Genomic DNA, 21321 nt, shown 5'->3' on the forward strand with positions numbered 1-21321 from the left:
GAAACCCAAGGAGGGGTCGCTATGAGTCGGGTCCGACTTGACGGCACATAACAACAACAACAACATTTTTAGATTTACTTCTCCACTGCCTAGTTTGGTGAGTAAGGAGATTTGGTTAAGCACTTGGCTGCCAACTGAAGGGCTGGTGGCTCAAACCCAGTCAGTGACTCCATGGGTGAAAAGATCTGGCTATCTGCTTCCTTAAAGATTATGGTCTAGGAATCCCTATCTCTAAAACACTGGGTCACACAAGTAAAATCAACTCAGTGGCACCTAACAACAACAGTTCAGTGAATAGTGTCTTGGGTCTTAAAAGCTTGAGAGAAGGCATTCAAGATACAAGTGGTCTCTATACCACTGGAACAACAGAAGGAGAACCAGCAATCAAGAGAATGAATTAGACTGCAGCATGAAACCAGAAGAACTGGATGGTGCCTGGCTACCATGATGAATGTTTTAATCAAGGAATCAACAGATGAATCTTGATCAAAAGGGGGATAAATGTGGCACAGAATTTAAAATTCTTACAGAATCCAGACTTCCTAGATCTGTTGAAACTGGATGAGTCCCCAAACCTATCACTCTGAGAAAATCTTCATACTATATTAACCAAAATTATCCCCTGAAGTCATCTTTGAACTAAACAACTATGTAGTGAAATTAGCAGTTTGCCGTGAGTATTGTGCTCTTTTAAAGAATGAGATCAAATTGTCAACAGTAGCTCTAAAGCAAAGATGAGAAAGAAATTTATGGGACAGTGAGTCTAAGTCAATGGCGGTAAAACAGTATAGGTAGAGATAATAAGAATGATGACACAACATGAAGAATTTTAACCAATGTTATTGAATTGTACATACAAAATTGATGAATGGGTGTATGTTCTGCTGTGTACATTTCCACCAAAATTAAAATTAAAAAAACAAAGTACATATCACGAAAGTTCGTATTTTAATGTGCAAAATAATTATTCATATCTTCAAATACTGATTATTATGCTTTTAAAACAATATTGGAAATACATAAAAATGACTTACAATTCAGTCTAAGATGATGCTATTTCTAAGGATGTGTTTGCACATGGATCACGAATGGCCACAAATACTTTTATAAACTTGTATTTTTAAAATGAATCTTTATTTCTTATATAATTACCACCCTCCTACAGCATTTCTAATATCTTAACTACTTTTGTGTGAATATTTATTTAGGCATCTTTCACACAGTTGGAGCTGTGGCGGGGCACTGGTTGAAAACACTGGGCAGCTACCTGAAAAGTTGGTGGTTTAAACCCACCAGCCTCTCTGTGGGAGAAAGATGTAGTTACCTGCTTCTGTAAAGATTTATAGCCTTGGAAACACTATGGGGGAGTTGTACTCTTAAAGGGTTGCCACTGAGTTACAATCAACTAAACGGCAGTGAGCTTATGGTTTTCCATATTCTTCTAAGTTATCAATTCCATCATTTTATCAGGGTATTTTTTCTCTCAGCTGAGAATATATGATCAGAAACAGACTCACCTACTCGTATATGAAAGTACCAACTTCTGCTCCTATCACTCATGCTTATCCTCTTTTACCTCCTATTCTTCTCTATCTCAATTTTAACTCCATCTTCCTCATTTTCCTTTATTTATTCCAAAAATTGACTTTTTAGACTTCCTCTTTACTTATTGCCCAGGTGGTTCTCCCAAAGCCATCTAAGCAGACACTATTTCTAGAGCTGCTTTGGCTAACAGGGTAGTACTAGTCCCATGTGGCAATTTACATTTAAATTTAATTTAAAATTCCATTCTTCATTCACACTAGCCACATTTTCAAGTGTTCAATGGTCATATGTAGCTTGTGGCCACCACATTGGACAGCAAGAAAGTTCTACTGAATAACACTGCTCTGTATTATCTTTTCATTCTCAACTCTGGAGCTGGAATCCTGTGCCTGCCTTTTTCTTACAATGCAGTGTCAGGACATTATATTATTCCTTTCCCAAGCTGTGGATACCCTCCATTCCTTTTATCCCAAATGGTAGTAACTGCTTCATTGCTGCTGTTGTTGTTGTTGTTATGGGCTGTTGAGTTGGACCCGACTCAATAGCGATTCCCTCCTTGGGTTTCCAAGGCAGTATCACTACAGAAATAGATTGCCCAACCTTCCTTCCAAGGAGTGGCTGGTGGGTTTGAACCGCCAGCCTTCTGATTAGCAGTCAAGTGCCTTAGGCACTATGCTACCAGAGCTCCTAATTGCGTCACAGTTATCCTTCATGCTAGAAACACTTGCTTAAATACAAAGTGTACTTTAAAGTGTCCTGTCATATGCCAACAGCATGTCTTTGGCACTTCCTTAAAACAGTAGAAACCTTTCTAATACTATAAAGGTACCCACCCAGTGATTAACTAGTACTCCCTTGTTAAAGTTTAATTTCACAAGTAACACTCAAATTAAATCCCAAACCATTCGGAACTTTATTAGTGTAACTCCAGCATCAAAAGCAACTGTGCCATGAAAGCCAAATGATATCATAGGCAGAAAGACACTCCCAGGATTTTCAAAATCTAAATATATAATTAATACATAAAAGCTGAGATTGGATATATGTAAAAAATAGGTGAGGGAAAGAAAGTCAGGATTTCTAAGGTAAGAAAACCACAAAATAGGAATGATCTTAACAGAAATGGTTGGGAATGGTTTCTTAGAACCTAAAGTGACAATGTGGAGACCAAGTGACAGTGTGGGGAAAATAGCACATGGAACATAATTCCACCTAGACATATTCATTACCAAAAAAGTTTAGAAGGCCACAAACGAACTGTCAGTAGTTAATATAATTTGACTAATTTCACATTTTCTGAAAGTGCTTTGCTTCTTTATTTTCTATTTGCCATAAAATAAACACATTACCTTTACATGCTTCTATATCAAAAGAAAAGGAGAAAGCCACCGATAATTTTTTTTTTTAATGCTTATACATTTTTTGGTTCTTTGCCATTTGTAAAGTATCATTAGCATCCTATCCCCCCCCATTTTTAAGAATATACATTACTATTCTATTGAGAAAACAACATTAAACTTACTTACATACCCTGCTATGTCAATATATTTTTTTACACAAACATCGGATTGACCCTGACTTCATTGTGTTTTCATTGGTTTTTTTCTCCTGTGCTCACTGAAATTATGCCTTTACAACCATAAATATTTTTCTCCAAGTATGTTGCATGGATTATCATAATGGACTGCTAAAATCTCTACTACCTAGCCTTAACATGGAAAATTTTTTTTCTCTCTCAGGGAAGTCAGTTTTCATCATAATCTGTCACTGAGATCATACCTCTTTCCTCCATTCCCAGAGATATGACTATCTCTCCTTTCTACTCCCCCTAGTCCTCTTGCAGCTTCTTAAAAGGGAGGCAACTATATTAACTATCAGTTAGAAATCCTAACTTCTGGTAATGCAAGCTGTATAAATACTTGCATGAGTCATTTAGTCTTAGCTTCTTCATGAGCAGGAAAGAGTGAGATTAACACCATTTAGGCTCATTGGTTGTTTCTATAATCTCCATGAGAGCTAGGACTGTATCTTCTTCATGTTCACACTCCTAGATCAGGACAATGCCTAGCACAGAGTAGGCATACAAACATGTGCTGAGTAAGTGAATATCTGCTTTTCCTCCTTTCCCCTATTCTACTGTTTTGGTTTTTCCTCTTATTATTTCCTGTTGGTTTTCTACTTCAAGGACCTCCTTGCAGCTATGAGCCAAAATCAAAATTCCCTTATACAAATCTAGGAATAAAACTTATGTTGGGCTTAGTACATTCGTATTTCCTATGCTCTGCTGCTGCAGGTGGCCTACTACTCCCCTCCTCCTACAGTTTCTGCCTGACGTGTTTATATTATTTTGCTTCCCATCTCCTAACTGGCTACTAACAAATCTTACAGTACCGCTCTCTTCTCTGCCACCCTTTTGCATTTCACTGCAACTAGATTTCTTATATTAAGAAATATGCAGAGGAGATGTTCACATATGCCACACAACCTTCTGAAGTAGAATCTACAAAACTCAAGTAGTGCCAAGGAGGACATTTAAATTTCCCAAGATATTATAAGGAATGGAGGAAAATATGGACTCAGATGATAAGTTTCTTCCTTCCCAAAGGCTTAGCCAGGAAAAAAAAGAAAAAAGAAAAATTGCTTACACTAAGTGGGGGGATTTTTACTATAACATGATTCCATTGCCAAAACTGTTGCCTAACAAACTAGACGTTGTCAAAGAAGAATATCTCATCTCCCCATTCTTATCATTAGTAACTTTAAATACAGTAGTTCCAAGAAGAAAATAAAGTACAACTTTTTTAAAGAAAATCTTTGTAACTATAGTTAAAAAAAGAATTTACAATTTATTTAAAATGAATTCCATTAAGTCCAGAAAATATATTAAAAAATCAGCCAATAGACACACTATATTTAACTAAATCAATATATAACTTAGTAAAACTATTTTTCTAGTAATTACTACATAAAAATATGAATTGTACCTTAAAATAAACTTTACACTAACTTCTGCTATCCCAGCCAAAATCATGTACTCACTATTGACCAAAGATCTCTTTTTACCTTTTTGCCTTTACTTATACTGTTCCTTTTGCCAGGGATATTCCTCTCATTTCAACATGGAAAACCTCTACCAATCTTTTAAGGCTCCTAAGTGTGCTTTTGGTGGAAGGAACCTTGGACTAGCAGTCAGGAGTCCTAAGTTATCATACTAGTTATAGTACTAGTTCAGCTTCTTTTTATAGAAACTGTAATATGCCATTTAACCTGCCTGACTTTTGTTACCTTGACTATACAATAAAGATACTGGCCAGATGATTTCTAAAGAAATAGATCAGGAAAAATCTAGGTCTGTTAAGAGATGCTAGGCCTGGAAAATTCATTTCACCTAAAATCATAGTAAAATAACTCAGGAATATATTCAGGAATGTACTAGAATTATTTTATACTAGTTACTTTTTATCTGGTGAGCAGGACAACTAAAAGCCAGTTTCCAGAACAGTGAAGTTGAGGGAGCCAGAGAGGATATAAAGATTCTGAAAACAGCAAAATGAACTTTCTACTATCAGTGGGACCATCGATCTACAGACACATACCTCTCTGTGGGGAACCTGGAGAAACCTGGGAAGCCCATATCTCCATCCGGAAGGGGCACAGTCTTATATTTTGTAATTACCTCCAGATATGCTCCCATATTCTTTGACATTAAAGAAATTTTATCTGCGTGTTCAATCATATCACATCTGACCACCAAGCAAGTCGTTTCTGTGTTTTTCTTTCTATGATTCAAACACTACATTCACCTTCTTCATCAAACTCTCTCCATTAAGACTTTCCCAATCCATTGAACCTTACACAACTACCTGCATTTTAACTGTATCAATAAATCACTAGTTCCTCTAATATGCACTTGTTAATGGAGGAATCCTTATTCATCTGTGTATTTCCTGCCTTGATTCCCCTTTTCTACTTTAAGGGTGGTTGGGTGTATTTTTCAAGAGTCTACTATCCAGAATAGGAAAGACTCACCAATCTTGTACTGAAAAAATTAATTCCTAGCATGGTAGGTACCACCTTATATAGAGTACACACAAATTTGTTACGTAATTATTTGTTGGATGAAAAGAACAACTATACTTTAAAGCCCTACAGTTTTATAAATGAGATCACTGATTACAATAACTAATATATTCCTCTATTTACTTGTGTTACTATGATTCTGCTACTAAACATAAAGTAAATGAGGAGTGAAGGCTGGCTTACCAAGAATCCACTTAACAAGAAATGTTTATTACTGGCCCCTATACAATAGGATAAAGGTAATTGATGGACATAATGATGATTCTCTGGCTCAGGCACATTCTGAACTGAACTGTGGAAAACTCAGATTAAATAAATAACAGTGTATTTTTAGCATGAAATATGTTTTGAGATATATGTAGATATTATCTTTGGACAATGCCAAATAAGCAAAGATTAGATGGCTTCTTTCTACACTAACTATGCCTAAAACATAACATTTACTGTCTTAATGCACTGATAATTCTAACATCATCAACAGCTGCATAATTAGAGCCTATCTGAAACATTTTAACAAAAAGAGGAATATGCTACATCATATATTTTGAAAGCATCATATGCTGCTAAAGAGGGAATACTGCATATTGGACTTCTGTTTCTTCTAGGGCATGTGAAAATCCTACTTCATAAATACATGCAGTGAGAGACAATTAGACACTCAAACAAAATAAGCTAAGTCTACAGAATGCAAAAGCTATTAAACGAATATTCATTTATATAAGAGATATATAAAAAAGCTTTACAAAACATTTAAAGGACCAAAATAAGGGGGAGATTCCAGCCCAACAACAAACAGCTTACCTAAAAACAATAAACAGACAAGACATAGCAGATTAAAAATTATTAGAGATTAGAGTAAAAATGGCAGAATAAAGTATCAAGATAATAAATGACATAAGAAAAAGGTAAGGGCATATTACTCACAGAATTTCTTCTCCAGGGTGTTTGGGTATATTTATCAGCATAAGTGCATTTTTCCTCTTTGGATTTTTGGTGGCAGTTACACCGAGCTGCCTGAACAAAAACAGAAAGTTTTACATTGGTAACTCTGTACACACACATACATACAAATAAGGTAACTAGAGGCTCTATTAGAGGAGATCCTCTCTGGGAAGAAAGAAGGAAAAAAAAGTATATATATCTTATTCATGGATTGAATTCTAGTCAGTCAGTAAGGACAGAATTGTGAAAAGTCCCAATTACCCTAGAAAAGTTCTTATATTGTCCATCAAGCACAATGTACATATCTTATGTACATAATGCTACTATGTACATAAGATGTAGAAATGTACATTTACAGTATTTACCTAAAATATGATACTATAGTCACAGTACCATAATTAGTATTGTGTCATACAGTTTCTTATCGGCATTTTGATGGGACTCAACTAGATATTAAATAATCTACAAAGTTGTCTGTTCACAAATGTGCAGTGCTATGAAACCCCTTTCATGTGTTGGCTAACTGGAATATTTTGAAGGGTTTCTGCCATGATGTATTGGCTTACTGGGAATATTTTAAAGGGTTTCTGTCTTTTGACAAGATCCATGCGGCCATCTCAGTTCATAAATGAATTCACTACAGGTGGTGCAGTGCCTAAGGCATTTGACTGCTAACCAGAAGGCTGGCGGTTCAAACCTACCAGCCACTCCTCAGAAGGAAGACTGGGCACTCTACTTCCATAGAGATACCAGCTCGGAAACCCAAGGAGGGGTCGCTATGAGTCAGAACCGACTCGATAGCAATGAGTTTGGTTTTTTTTGGATTCTACTTAAAGCTTACTTACTTATGAAACACAAACTAACTTACCCATTATCTTGACCTGTCAAATAATCATTAAATCAAAATAAGTAAATAAAAATTTTAAAAAAATGAATGAAAAGGTTGATAATAAAAATAGCCCCATAGTCTTACAAGTTTGCAAGCAGCAATCCAGGTATAACAATTGGTTTCTATTTGCCTGGAGCAACAGAGGAAGGACAGTGAAGAATAGGAGAAAAAATTGGAATGCGTGGCTAAATGCCTCCAGGAACAACTGCATCCTTTGTCATAATACCAGAAGAACTGAATGGTGCCCAGCTACCATTACTGGACACTTTGATCAAGAGTCTATAATGGAATCCTGATCAAAGGAGAGAAAATGTGAAACAGAATTTTCAAGGAATCTAGACTTTCTGGAGCCAATAAGGCTTGATGAACCCCAAAATTATTGCCCTGAGATAATCGTTAAACCTTAAACCAAGAATATTCCTGTAGTCTTCTTTAGACAAAACAATAGTTTAGCTTAACTAGTAAAAAGTGCCTGCCTTGAGCATTGTGCACTTTTAAAGAACTATCCATATCCATATCCATATCTATATCTACATCAAATTGACAATAGCAACTTGAAAAGTTAAAAAGAAACCTTAGGAAGCAGTGAGTTTCTGTTAATGGCAAAGGAACAGTTTGGAAAAGGAGGATTTGGTAGTAAAGGTTATGTGTCAACTTGGCTGGGCCCAGCTGAGTGGCTGGGCAGCTGGTGGTAGTTATCTCCCATGATGAGACTGGCAATCAACTACATAGTGAGATCTATCACAAGCAGCTGAATAGCTGCTGTAGGGATGTGGTCTGCTTCTTGTATATAAGGAGAAGCCTCAGGAACAGTCTCTAGCTTTTTGGTATGCTTGAATGCTGAGTGTAGCCAAGTCATTGTTCAACAGCCTGCCATGTTCTGCTGATTGTGGGACTTCCAATGGACTTGAATCAATGGCCTGCCATGTTGTTTGGCAACACTGGGACTGGGCCTTTTTACTTGTTGACCTTGGGTTTGTCAGCCTCAGAAGAGAAGCTTCCAGCTTCAGCAGGCTGGGAGCAAGAAGCAGAGCTGAAGCCCAGGGTCGAGGGGCTTACACCCAGCCCCTAGAGCCTGCACTGTGAACTCAGACTTATAGCCTCCCAAACTGTAAGAAAATAAACTCCTGTTTGTTCAAGCCCACCCATTTGTGGTATGCTCCTATCAAAGTGGCACTAGGTAACCAAAACAAAGGGTGAAAATGGTTGAACAACTTGAAGAGTGTAATCAATGTCACTGAATTGTACCTATAGAAATTATTGAATTGGTGTGTTTTGCTGTGTATATTTACGGTAGCAACCAAAAAATGGAAAGTAAAAATAAACAGTTGCCCCTTAGTATGAAGCTGAAATATAACCATTCTGTTTGTTAAAAAAAAAAAAAATCCCATAAATCAGTTGCTGACTCATGGCAAACACATATGTGTCAGAAGCTGTGCTCCATAGGAAACACCACCATAGGAGGGTACATATATGTTCTTGTAGAAAAAAATTTTACAACACATTCTTGATTTCGCATCAAATTAAAATTATAAGCTTCCACTTTAAAAAAATTTACCACTATTCAAAATTTCTCTTAATTGTAATTGGATTATTTCTATTTCATTATACAGCCCAAAATCTAATCATTAAAAAATAGAAATCTCTGTAGTACAAACACATTTCGCATATTCAAGAAATGAAATAGTCAATGAAATTAAACTCAATATATAAACAAATCAACTTGTGAGTCTGTTGCAATTCACCGTAACAAAATTTAACTTCCAACATATATAGGAGGTATATTAAGAGGAGAGAAAATGATATACAACATTGTATCTCAATGCAAGCACATTATTTATTCCATTCTGGCTAATGCAATCCCAGGAAAAAATTTCTTTTTGTGGTCTATGTGATAACATATGATGAATAGTTTGGCAAATATCTGAACTTTTTATAACTCAGAAAGTCTAACTAACAAATCATTCTTTCTCCATCTGCTTTCTTTACCATTAATAGATTCTCTTCAGATGTTCACCTTCTATGTGATCCTGTATTCAGGGATGTTTATACTATCTCTTGCCTCAAGGAGATAAAATTTAGATTAAATTGGGCCAATCTAGTTAATCCTACTATTCTATGCTTCCAAAAAACACAAAAACCTAACTCACTGCCATCAAGTCGTTTCCAACTCACAGTGACCCCCATTTGAGTTTCCCAGGCTGTAAATCTTCATGGAAGTAGATCGCCCTGTCTTCCTTCCATGGAGTGGCTGGTAGACTTGAACCGCTGATGATCTGGTTAGCAGTCAAGTGCCACCAGAGTTCCTTATTCTATGCTTAGGAAGGACAGAAAACCCAACTGTAGACAACGAAACATGAGTCTAGGATTGCATTAGGCAGAATGGAATAAATGATGTGCTAGAATATTTTTGAGAAAGTGTGCCTAAAGTGCTTGGCTGCTAAACACAAGACTGGCAGTATGAACCCAGCAGCCATTTCACAGGAGAAAAGATGTGGTGATCTGCTCCCATGAGGACTATTCCTATTGTAGTAGAGTCGATTCCAACTCATAGTGACCCAATAGGACAGAACAGAAACGCTCCATATGGTTTCCAACACAGAATGCTCATCTTTCTTCTTTGGAGCAGCTGGTGGGTTTGAACCACTGAGTTTTTGGCTACCAGTCAAGCATTTAACCATTGCACTACTACAGCTCCTTCCTTAAAGATTACAGCCTAGAAAACTCTATGGGGTAGTTCTACTCTATCCTATAGGGTGGCTATGAATCAGAATTGACTTGATGGCATACAACAATAGAGAAAACACACCCTATTTTTGTGTTTGGATATTACTGTGTGAAAATATGACACATAAAACTACAGCAGACATCTTATGACAGAAAAAGAAGCCAAAAGCACTCCAGCTAAGTCAACCTAGAATTTCCTCAAGCTGACTCAAGTACTATTACCATGGAACTAAATGGGACCAATATACTTCTTACTTGACTTTATAAATGTTCTGATTTCAAAAGTCATTTTTAGTTAGGGACTCCTCACTGAAATTTAAAACATCATAAAAAAGTACACTGATTTGCTACCTAGGTGATTTAGGACAAACCATTTATCCTGCATCCACGGCCCAGGCACAGCATTAAGTAGTTTATATACATAGTTCATTTAGCTATCACAATACTATACGGTATTGTTTTATTATTCCCATTTACAGAAGGACTTAGGATATATTAACTAATACCCTAAGAAGTTATATAGAGAGGGTTAAGTTTCAGAGCCAGGATTTAAACCTAGGTTATTTAAAATATACTACACTGCTGGCACAGTGGCTAAGTGCTCAGTTGCCAACCTAAAGGACAATGGTTAGAACCCACCAGCTGCTCCACAGGAGAAAGATAAGTTAGTCTGCTTCCATAAAGATTTATATTTAGAAACCCTATGGGGCAATTCTCTGTGTCCTAAAAGGTCACTATGAGTTGAGATCAAATTGAATGCAGTGATTTTTTTTTTAAACAAAACACATAGCTAGCCTACTTAATCTGAATTCCACTTGCTATGCCTCCAAAATGAAAATAAGTAAATAAATTGCATTTGTATTCACAGAATATGAATTCACCATTTTATATTATCACTATTATTTTTCTGAAACTTTGCATGCAAATTTTTGAGTTGAACTTAATATATATGTTTTAAAAATGTTTTAAAAAGATTTTTAAAAGTATAGAAGGCTAAAATTGGAAGGGGATTTTAACGTCACTTAGAAAAACCTTCACATTTTAGATAAAGCACTAGAGAGATGGTGGATACTGCCAATGTATTCAGTTAATAAATACTGAAAACCATCCTCTGATTCCTCATCTAGGGGCTCTTCTGATAATATTGTCTTGTGTCAAGAATAGTTCATGTATGAATGGAAAGAAAAACAGAATAGGAATTTTAAATAGGCAATTTTAATTTTGAAAACTTACAAAATTCTATTACCTAGTTCTACTTTCAGTGGTTTCAAAATATTTTAAAATTCTCTTGATTTGAACAAGTGACTTTCTAAAGTTCCAGAAATAATCTTTATATTATTACAATATTTCTGAATGACTTCTAATTCACTACTACAAAAGAAACACTCAGCCCACTAAAACTAATTTAGTAAGGCTTTTTAGCTTTACAGAGAATCGCAACTTGCAATGTTGTTTTGTTGTTAGGTGCCCTCAAGATGGCACCAACTCATAGTGATCTTATGTACAACAAAACGAAATACTGCCCAGTCCTGTGCCAGCCTCACAATCCTTGCTATACCTGAGACCTTCGTTACAGCCACTGGTCAATGATGATCAACTTGTGATGATGCTCCTTAATGTTATACTTTTATGTTGAGAAAAGTGACACTAACAAGTCTCTAGATTTAAGAACAGCAACTGCCAAATAAGTTTCACAAAATTCTACTAATACAGGACACAATTTCTCTGCAGCTCGTAAACAGGTTAGTTAATGTTATTTCAACATGCTTACAGAGAGTTCCTGGCTGAACGCAGAAAAGCCTCCAAAGCAATATGCAGGCAAACTTTTCACAAAAATCCTCACAACTGGGGCAATAAGCTGCATCACAAGAAGTGGAGAAATGATTGAAGTTGTCAAAGATTTCATATTGGTTGGTTCCACAATCAATACCAATGGAAGCAGCAGTCAAGAAATCAGACAACACATTGCATTGGGCAAATCAGCTGCAAAAGACCTCTTTTTTAAAGTGCTGAAGAGCAAAAATGTCTCTTTGAAGACTAAGTGGCGTGGTGGCTAAGGCTGGCGGTTCAAACCAACCAGCCACTCTGTGGAAGGAAGACTGCACAATCTACTTCTGTAAAGATTTACTGCCTCAGAAACCCAAAAGGGGTCACTATGAGTCAGAATCGACTCAATGGCAATGAGTTTCCTTTTTTTTTTTTTCCAAACCCATGCCATGGTGTTTTCAATCACTTCATATGCATGTGAAAAGCCGACAATTAATAAAAAAGAGCAATGAAAAGTTGATGGCTTTGAGTTGTGGACTGCCAGAAGAACTAACAAATCTGTCCTGGAAGAAGTATAGCTGGACTGCTCCTTGGAAGCAAGAATGGCCAGATTTCGTCTCACCTACTTTGGTCATGTTGTCAGAAGGAACCATCATTCCCTGGAGGAGGATATTATGCTTGGTAAAGTAGAGGGTCAGCAAAAAAGGGGAAGGCCTTCAATGAGATGAACCGGCACAGTGGCTGCAACAATGGGCTCGAGTATAGCAAGTATGGTGAGGCTGGCAGAGGACTGGGCAGTATTTTGTTCTGCTGTGCATAGGTCCCTATGAGTCAGAGCCGACTGGATGGTACCTAACAACAGCAATGCACAGGAATTTCTGGCTGAATGCAACACAACTTCCAAAGCAATATATAGGCAAACTTTTCACAGCAACTAGCAAAATGATGACAGGCTCTTTCACAATAAATATGATTTATAGATCTAACATATCAAATACAGAGAATTTCACAGTACACATGGCTAATGATTCTTGTATTCATTTTTTTCTATTTCCCTTCTTTAGAATTTTCTTGGATATTTCAAACATTTTCAAAAATATTATTTCAAAGTGAGATAATGTCAGAAGACCTAGTCCAATTTCTTCAACACCTCCATGTAACGAAAAAAAAGAATTTTAGATTAAAAGAGATTTAAGTCATATGTATTGCATGGTCCTCAAATGAATCTTAGCTTGGAGAAATTAAGCATACAGGATATTTTTAGGACAAGTTGAAGAATCTGAATAAGGGTAGAGTTTTAGATGATATTAGGTATTATTATTAATTTGGGAGCTCTGGTGGTGTAGGGCCTAAGGCATATGACTGCTAACCAGAAGGCTGGTGGTTCAAACCCAACAGCCACTCCTCAGAAGGGAAGTTGGGCAATCTACTTCCATAGTAATACCGCCTCAGAAACCCAAGGAGGGGTCACTATGAGGTCAGGTCCAACTCAACAGCAGTGCATTTTTGCGTTTGGTTAAAGATGATAATATTCCTTCAGCCATGAAAGCAACTATTCTTATTTTATAAATATGCATATTGAGGTTAAAAGAACATTTTATTAAAGCTTTGTATTATGAAAAGCATTTTCCTTTCACTATTATTAATAATCAATATGAAGGGATCTCTTTTCACAATTCCTTTAGTATTAAAATATGCTGCTGCTGTTGTTGTTTGGTGCTGTCAAGTCAGTTGTGATTCACAGCAACCCTATGTAAAAGACTGCACAGTCCTGTGGCATCCTCACAATCATTGCCATGTTTGAGTGCATTGTTGTAGCGACTGTGACAGGCTATCTTGTTGAGGGTCTTTGTCCTTTTTTCTGACCCTCTGCTTCTCTAAGCATGTTTCCTTCTCTAAGAACTGGTCCCTCCTGATAACATGACCAAAGTACAAGAGTGGAAATCTTGCCATCCTTGCTTCTAAGGGCATTCTGGCTATACTTCTTCTAAGACAGACTGTTCATTCTTCTCCAGTCCAAGGTATATTTAATATTCTTCTCTAACACCCTAATTCAAAGGTATCAATTCTTCACAGTCCTTTTCAGTGTCAGCTTTTTCATGCATATGAGTTGATTGAAAACATCAGGTGCACCTTAGTCCTCAAAGTGACATCTTTGTTTTTTACACTTTAAAGAGATCTCTTGCAGTTTTGCCAATTCTCTGGGCATTGTTTATGGATTCAAGTAAAGTGAAATCCCTAACAACTCCAATATTTGCTCCATTTATCATGACGTTGCTTAGTGGTCCAGATGGAAGGATTTCTGTTTTCATTATGTTGATGCATAATCCATACTGAAGGCTGTAGTCTTCGATTTTTATCAGTAAGCGCTCTAAGTCCTCTTTGCTTTCAGCTAGGAAGGTTGTGCCATCTGCATACTGCAGGTCGTTAATGATACCACATTCTTCTTCATATAATTCTGCTTCTTATTTTCTTGACATACTCACTGAATAAGTATGGAAAAAGAATACAACCCTGACACACACCTTTCAATTATCTGCTTGTTTCGTTTAAATGCCTGCTTCTTGGTGTATGTACAGGTACCCCAGGAGCACAAATAAAGTGTTCTGGAATTTATATTCTTTGCAGTGTTATCCATAATTTATTACGATGTTGCTTCATAGTCAACAAAACACAGGAAAACATCTTTCTGGTATTTTCTGCTTTCAGCCAAGATCCTTCTGACATCAGCAATGCTATCCCTCTCTTTCCATTCCCTGTTCTGAATCTGGCTTGAATTCTGGCAGTTCCCTGTCAATGTACTGCTGCAAAAATTTTTAAATGATTTTCAGAATATTTTACTTGCATGTGATATTAATGATATTATTCAATACTTCTGTATTCTGTTGGATCATCTTTCTTTGGAATGGGCACAAATATGGATCTCTTCCAGTAGGTTGGCTGGATAGCTGTTTTTTAAATTTACATGGCATAGATGAATGAACGCTTTAAGTGTGGCATTCATTTCTTGAAACATCTCAATTGGTATTCCAACAATTCATGAAGCCTTGTTTATCACCAATGTCTTAAGTGCAGCTTCAACATTTTTCCTCCAATATTACTGGCTCTTGATCATATTCCTCTTAAAATGGCTGAACACTGACTAATTATTTTGGTATAGTGATGCTACGTATTCTTTCATCTTCATTTGATGCTTCCTGCATTGTTCAGTACTTTGCCCACTGTTATTACTGTTGTATATATATGGCAATCTACTTCTATAGTGATACTGCCTCGGAAACCCAAGGAGGGGTCGCTATGAGTCGGGTCTGACTCCACGGCATCTAACAACAACAATTATCATTGTTGTTAGGTACCGTCGAGTCTGCTCTGACTAAGAACAACCCTATGTACAACAGAACGAAACACTCCCCAGTCCTACACTAGCCTCACAATCCTTGTTATACATGAGCCCACTATTGCAGCCGTATGTCTTAATCCATATCGAGGGCCTTCCCCTTTTTCACCAACCTTACCAAACATGATACCCTTCTCCAGGGAATGGTCCCTTCTGACAACAATGACCAAAGAAGGTAAGGCAAAGTCTGGTAATACTCACTTCCAAGGAGATTTGTTAGTTCTCACAGTCCATGGTACTTTCAGTATTCTTTGCCAACACCAAAACTCAAAAGCATCAACTCTTCTTTAGTCTTCCTTATTCATTACCCAGCTTTCACATCCCTATGAGGCAACTGAAAACACCATGGCCAACACCATGGCTTTGGTTAGGTGCACCTTTCCCTTCAAACAGACATCTTTGCTCTTCAGCACTTTAAAGAAGTCTTTTGAAACAGATGTGCCCAGTGCAATATGTCGTCTGATTTCCTGACTGCCACTTCCATTGCTGTTGACTGTACAACCAAGTAATAAGAATCTTTGACAATTTCAATCTTTTCTCCATTTATTGTGATGCTGCTTATTATCCAGTAGTGAAGATTTTCATTTTCTTTATGTTGAAGTGTAATCCATGCTGCAAACTGTATTTTTTAATCTTTATTAATCAGTGTTTCAAGTCATTTTCACTTTCACCAAGCAAGGTTATGTCGTCTGCATATCACAGGTTGTTAATGAGCCTTCCTCCAATGCTGATGCCAAGGTCTTCATCATATTATCCAGCTTCCCGGATTATGTGCTCAGCATACAGATTGAATAAATATGGTGAAAGGATACAACCCTGAAGGAACAGCACTGTACTTCAGGATAGATCTCGACACATTCTTTGTGATGATGAATGCCATGCCATTCCTCTTCAATTTGTCATTCCCAGCACAGTAGATCATATGGTTGTCTGATTCAAAATGGACAAAACCAGCCCATTTTAGCTCACTGGCATAGTGCCTAAGGCATTTTACTGCTAACCAGAAGGCTGGCAGTTCAAACCTACCAGCCACTCCTCAGAAGGAAGGCTGGGCAATCTACTTCCATAGTGGTATCGCCTCAGAAATCCAAGGAGGGGTCACTATGAGTCAGATCCAACTTGACAGCAGGGCATACACCATATACGTATAATGCCTAGGATATCGATCTTTATTGTTCCATTTCATTTTGAGAACTTCCAATTTTCCTACATTCATACTTCACACATTCCATGTTCCAATTATTAATGGATGTTTGCAGCTGTTTCTTTCCATTTTGAGTAGTGCTACATCAGAGTGGCAGTTCAGTTTGTGTGTCAACTTGGAGGAATGGCTGGGCAGCTGGATGTAGTATTCCCCATGATGAGACTGGTAATCAACTCTATGGTGGAATCTATTGTGAACAGCTGAGTAGCTGCCTTAGGGAATGTGGTCTGCTTCCTGTATTTAAGCAGAAGCCTTGGAGAATGGTCTCTAGCTTATGGCATCCTTGGACTCTGCATGTAGCTGTGTCGTTGTTCAGCAGCCTGCCATGCTCTGCCGACCTTGGGACTTACAATGGACTTAAATTAATGGCCTGCCATGTGGTTTGGAAACATCAGGACTGTGCCTTTTTATTTGCCAACCTTGAGTTTGTCAGCCTCAGCAGCTAGCAGATGTCTGAGTGAAGAAACGCCTCTAACTCCAGTGGGCCGGGAGCAGGAGGCAGAGCTGGGCCCCTAGGTTGAGGGGCTTTCACCCAGCCCCTAGAGCCTGGCACTCTGAACTTGGACTTAAAGCCTCCAAACTGTAAGACAATAAACTCCTGTTTGTTAAGGCCATCCCATTTGTGGTATGTTCTTGTCAGAGTGACACTAAGTAACCAGAACAATCAGCAAATGGAGGTCCTGAAAGCTTTACTCCATCCACATCATTAAGGCTTACTCTACTTTGTGGAGGCAGGTTTCCCCAGTCACATTTTGAGTGTATTCTGTCCTGAGAGGCTTGTCCTTTGGCATACAATATCAGACAGATGTTTTGGGGTGATTCATATAGTTTTCCAGTAATATATCAGACAGTGTTTCACTGTTATTCATATGGTTTTCACTGGCCAATTCTTTGAGAAGTGGATGGTTCCTTCTTTTTTCCAAGTCTGTCTTAGTCTGGAAGCTCCACTGAAACCTGCCCATCATGGACAAAATACCCTGCTGGTATCTGAAATACTGCTGGGATAACCTCCAGCCTCACAACAACATACGAGCGATCACAATATGAAAAACTGACTGACAGGTGGTGGATTTTGCCCGTAGAATTCTCAGTATTGCAACCCAAGGCTTTTTTCTTTTCCTTTTTGTCAGCTTCACATATACTAAGCATTTTCCTTCCTTTTGATTTTCTAACACCAGGTATTTGCACATTTTATTATAGTACTTTTTCTTCTCAAGCTGCCCTTTGAAATCTTCTGTTCAAGTCTTTTACTTCAACATTTCTTCTATTTGCTTTAGCTATTCTATGTTCTAGAGAAAGTTTCAGAGTCTCTTCTGGCATCTATTTTGGTCTTTTCTTTCTTTGGGGTCTTTTTAAAGACCTTTTGCTTTCTTCATGTATGACGTTCTTGATGTCATCCCACAACTCATCTGGTCTTCAGTCATGTGTGTTCAATGTATCATATGTATTTTTGAGATGATCTCTAAAATTCAAGTGGTATATACTCAAGGCTGTACTTTAGCACTCATGGATTTAATTTTCTTCAGCTTCAGCTTGAACATGTACATGAGCAACCGATAGTCTGTTCCACAGTTGGTCCCTGGCTTTGTTCTGACTGATGGTAGATTCTCCATTGTTTCTTTCTACAAATGGAGTCAATTTAATTCCCGACTCCATCTAATGAGGTCCACATGTAGTTACTGTTTATGTTATTGAAAAAATTAAACTGCAATGAACGAATAAATCATTAGTCTTGCAAAATTCTATCAAGTGATCTCCAGAGGTGTTTCTATCACCAAGGCCATAATTTCCAACTACCAATCCTTCTTGTTTGCTTCCAATTTTGCATTGCAAACACCAGTAACTATCAGTGCATCTTGACTGCATGTTTGATCAATTTCAGATGCAGAAGTTGGTAGAAATCTTCATTTTCTTCATCTATGGTATTAGTGATTAGTGTATACATTTGAGTAATAGTAATATTCATTTTACTTCCTTGTAGGTATATGGATATCCTGTCACTGTACTTCAGGTTATATCTTGAAATATTTAGTTGGATGATGGATGTGATGACATTCCTCTTCGATTTGTGATTCCAAGTGTACGAGACCTGGAAATGTCTGATTCAAAATGTCCAACACCAGTCCATTTCAGCTAAGGCCTGTTGTTGATGCCGTTATGTGCCACTGAGCAACCTTATGTACAACAGAACAAAACACTGCCCATTCCTCTGCCAGCCTCATGATCACTACTACACCTGAGCCCATCGCTGCAACCACTGTGTCAATCGATCTTAAGGCCCTTCCCCTTTTTCGTAGACCCTCTACTTTACCAAGCATGACATCCTTCTCCAGAGAATGGTCCCTCTGACAACATGACCAAAGTAGGTAAGATGAAGTCTGGGCATTCTTGTTTCCAAGGCGCATTCCAGCTGCATTTCTTCCAGGACAGATTTGTTAGTTCTTTTAGCAGTACAAGGTACTTTCAGCATTCTTTGCCAATGTTGTTGTTGCTGTTATGTGCTGTCAAGTCGGCCCCGACTCATAGCGACCCCTCCTTGGGTTTCCAAGGCGGTATCACTATGGAAGTAGATTGCCCAGCCTTCCTTCCAAGGAGTGGCTAGTGGATTTGAACCGCCAGCCTTCTGGTTAGCAGTCAAGTGCCTTAGGCACTATGCTACCAGAGCTCCCTCTTTGCCAATACCACACCTCAAAAGCATGAATTCTTCTTCAGTCTTCCTTATTCATTGTCCAGCTCTCACATGCATATGAGGCGACTGAAAATACTAGGGCTTGGGTTAGGTGCACCTTAGTCTTCCAAGAGATATCTTTGCTCTTCAGCATCTGAAAGAGGTCCTTTTCAACAGATTTGACCAATGCAATATGCCTTTTGATGTCTTGGCTGCTGCTTCCATTGGCACTGATTGGAGAAACAAGTGATATGAAGTCTTTGACAATTTCAGTCTTTTTTCCATTTATCATGATGCTACTTATTGGTCTAGTGGTGAGGATTTTTGTTTTCTTTATAGTGAAGTGTAATCCATACTGCAAACTGTAGTCTTTAATTTTCTTAAGTACTCCAAGTCATTCTCACTTTCAGCAAGCAAAGTTGTGTTGTCTGTGTATGTGAGGTTGTTAATGAGCTTTCCTCCACTCCTGATGTCATGTTCTTCTTCATATAGCCCAGGTTCTCACATTATTTACCCAGCATACAGGTTAAGTAAGTATGGTGAAATAATACAACGCTGATGCACTCCCTTCCTGATTCTAAACCATGCAGTATCCCCCAGTCTTGTTCAAACAACAGCCTCCTGGCCTATGTATAGGTTTCTCCTGAGTACAATTAAGTATTGTAGAATTTCCATTCTTCTCAATGTTACTCATAATTTGTTATCAAATACCTTTGCACAGTCAATATAACACAAGCAAACATCTTTCTGGTCTTCTTTGCTTTGAGCCAAGATTTATCTGACATCAGCTATGATACCCCTCACTCCACATACACTTCTGAATCCAGCTTGCATTTCTGGAAGTTCTCTCTCAAAATACTATTGTAACTATTTTTGAATTATCTTCAGTAAGATTTTACTTGTGTGTGATATTAATGATATTGGTTAGATAATTTCCACATTCTGTTGGATCACCTTTCTTCAAACATGGATCTTTTCAAGTCAGCTGGCAAGGCAGCTGTCTTCCAAATCTCTTGGCAAAGCCGAGGGAGTACCTCCAGCATGGCCTCCTTTTGTTGAAACATCTCAATGGGAATTCCATCAATTCCTGGAGCTTTGTTTTTCGCCAATTCCTTCAGTGCGGCTTCGACTTCTTCCTTCAATACTTCTGGTTCCTGATCATATGTCACCTCCTGAAATGGATGAACATCAACAAATTCTTTTTGCTGTACTGACTCTGTGTACTCCATCCATCTTCTTTTGATGTTTTATACATCATTCAACATACTGAAATTCAACATACTGCCCATAGAATCTTTCAATATTGCAACTTGAGGCTTAATTTTTTTTCTGAATTCTCTCTGCTTGAGAAATCCCAAGCCTGCTCTTCCTTTTTGGTTTTCTAATACCAGGTCTTTGCACATTTCTCATTATAATAATTGACTTTGTCTTTTTGAGCTGCTCTTTGAAATCTTCCATTCAGTTCTTTTATCCTTTTGATTCTTCCATTTGCTTTAGCTACTCTCCGTTTAAGGGCAAGTTTCAGAATCTCTTCTGACATCCATTTTGATCTTTTCTTCCATTAAATAGTTCACATTTCACTACTCATTCACTTTAATTTTCACTTCCTTATTCTTGAGTTATTTTTCAATTTATTTCGCAGGCATCTGGAATTCATCAGTAAACAATTTTTCAAAGATAACCGGCTTCCATATTTTTTAAGACGTTAAGGTCTGAGAATTTACGTTTGTATATAAATGGAAACTTGTTTGGATAAGAAATATAGGGTCAAAAGACAACAATTTCCTGTGCTCCAAAAATACATGTTTTCAAATCCGAAGCTTACCTCATTTCCTAATGCTGTTTTCTTCATTTCTATTATCTTATTTACCTTCCTATTTCCCTTATTTACCTTCATTCAGCAATGAATGAAAGCTGGTTGGGTTCTGTGTTTATTTTTGAAATACAAAAATTAGATCTTATTTTTCAATTTTACTTTTGGTAGGCTCTCAATTTTTTTTTTTTTTTTTTTTTTTTATTAGGATTTGGGTAAGATTTACAGAGTAAATTCACTTTTCATACAGCAGTTCACATATACTTTGTCTCATGTCATTGACCAAAAT

The 21321-nt window shown here is 37.5% G+C and overlaps 1 protein-coding gene across 1 annotated transcript in view; it reads right to left on the minus strand.

The window, feature by feature from the left end:
- CCSER2 (coiled-coil serine rich protein 2) overlaps positions 1-21321 on the minus strand; it is a 333330-nt gene that overhangs the window by 76860 nt on the left and 235149 nt on the right. Inside the window, exon 8 of the mRNA XM_007954228.1 lies at positions 6550-6635. Within this exon, the coding sequence (XP_007952419.1) occupies positions 6550-6635 (86 nt within the window). The remainder of the gene's footprint in view (positions 1-6549; positions 6636-21321) is intronic.

The sequence above is a fragment of the Orycteropus afer genome, unplaced genomic scaffold, assembly GCF_000298275.1.
Source record: "Orycteropus afer afer isolate SDZICR_OR568_19922 unplaced genomic scaffold, OryAfe1.0 scaffold00449, whole genome shotgun sequence".
Lineage (NCBI taxonomy): Eukaryota > Metazoa > Chordata > Mammalia > Tubulidentata > Orycteropodidae > Orycteropus > Orycteropus afer.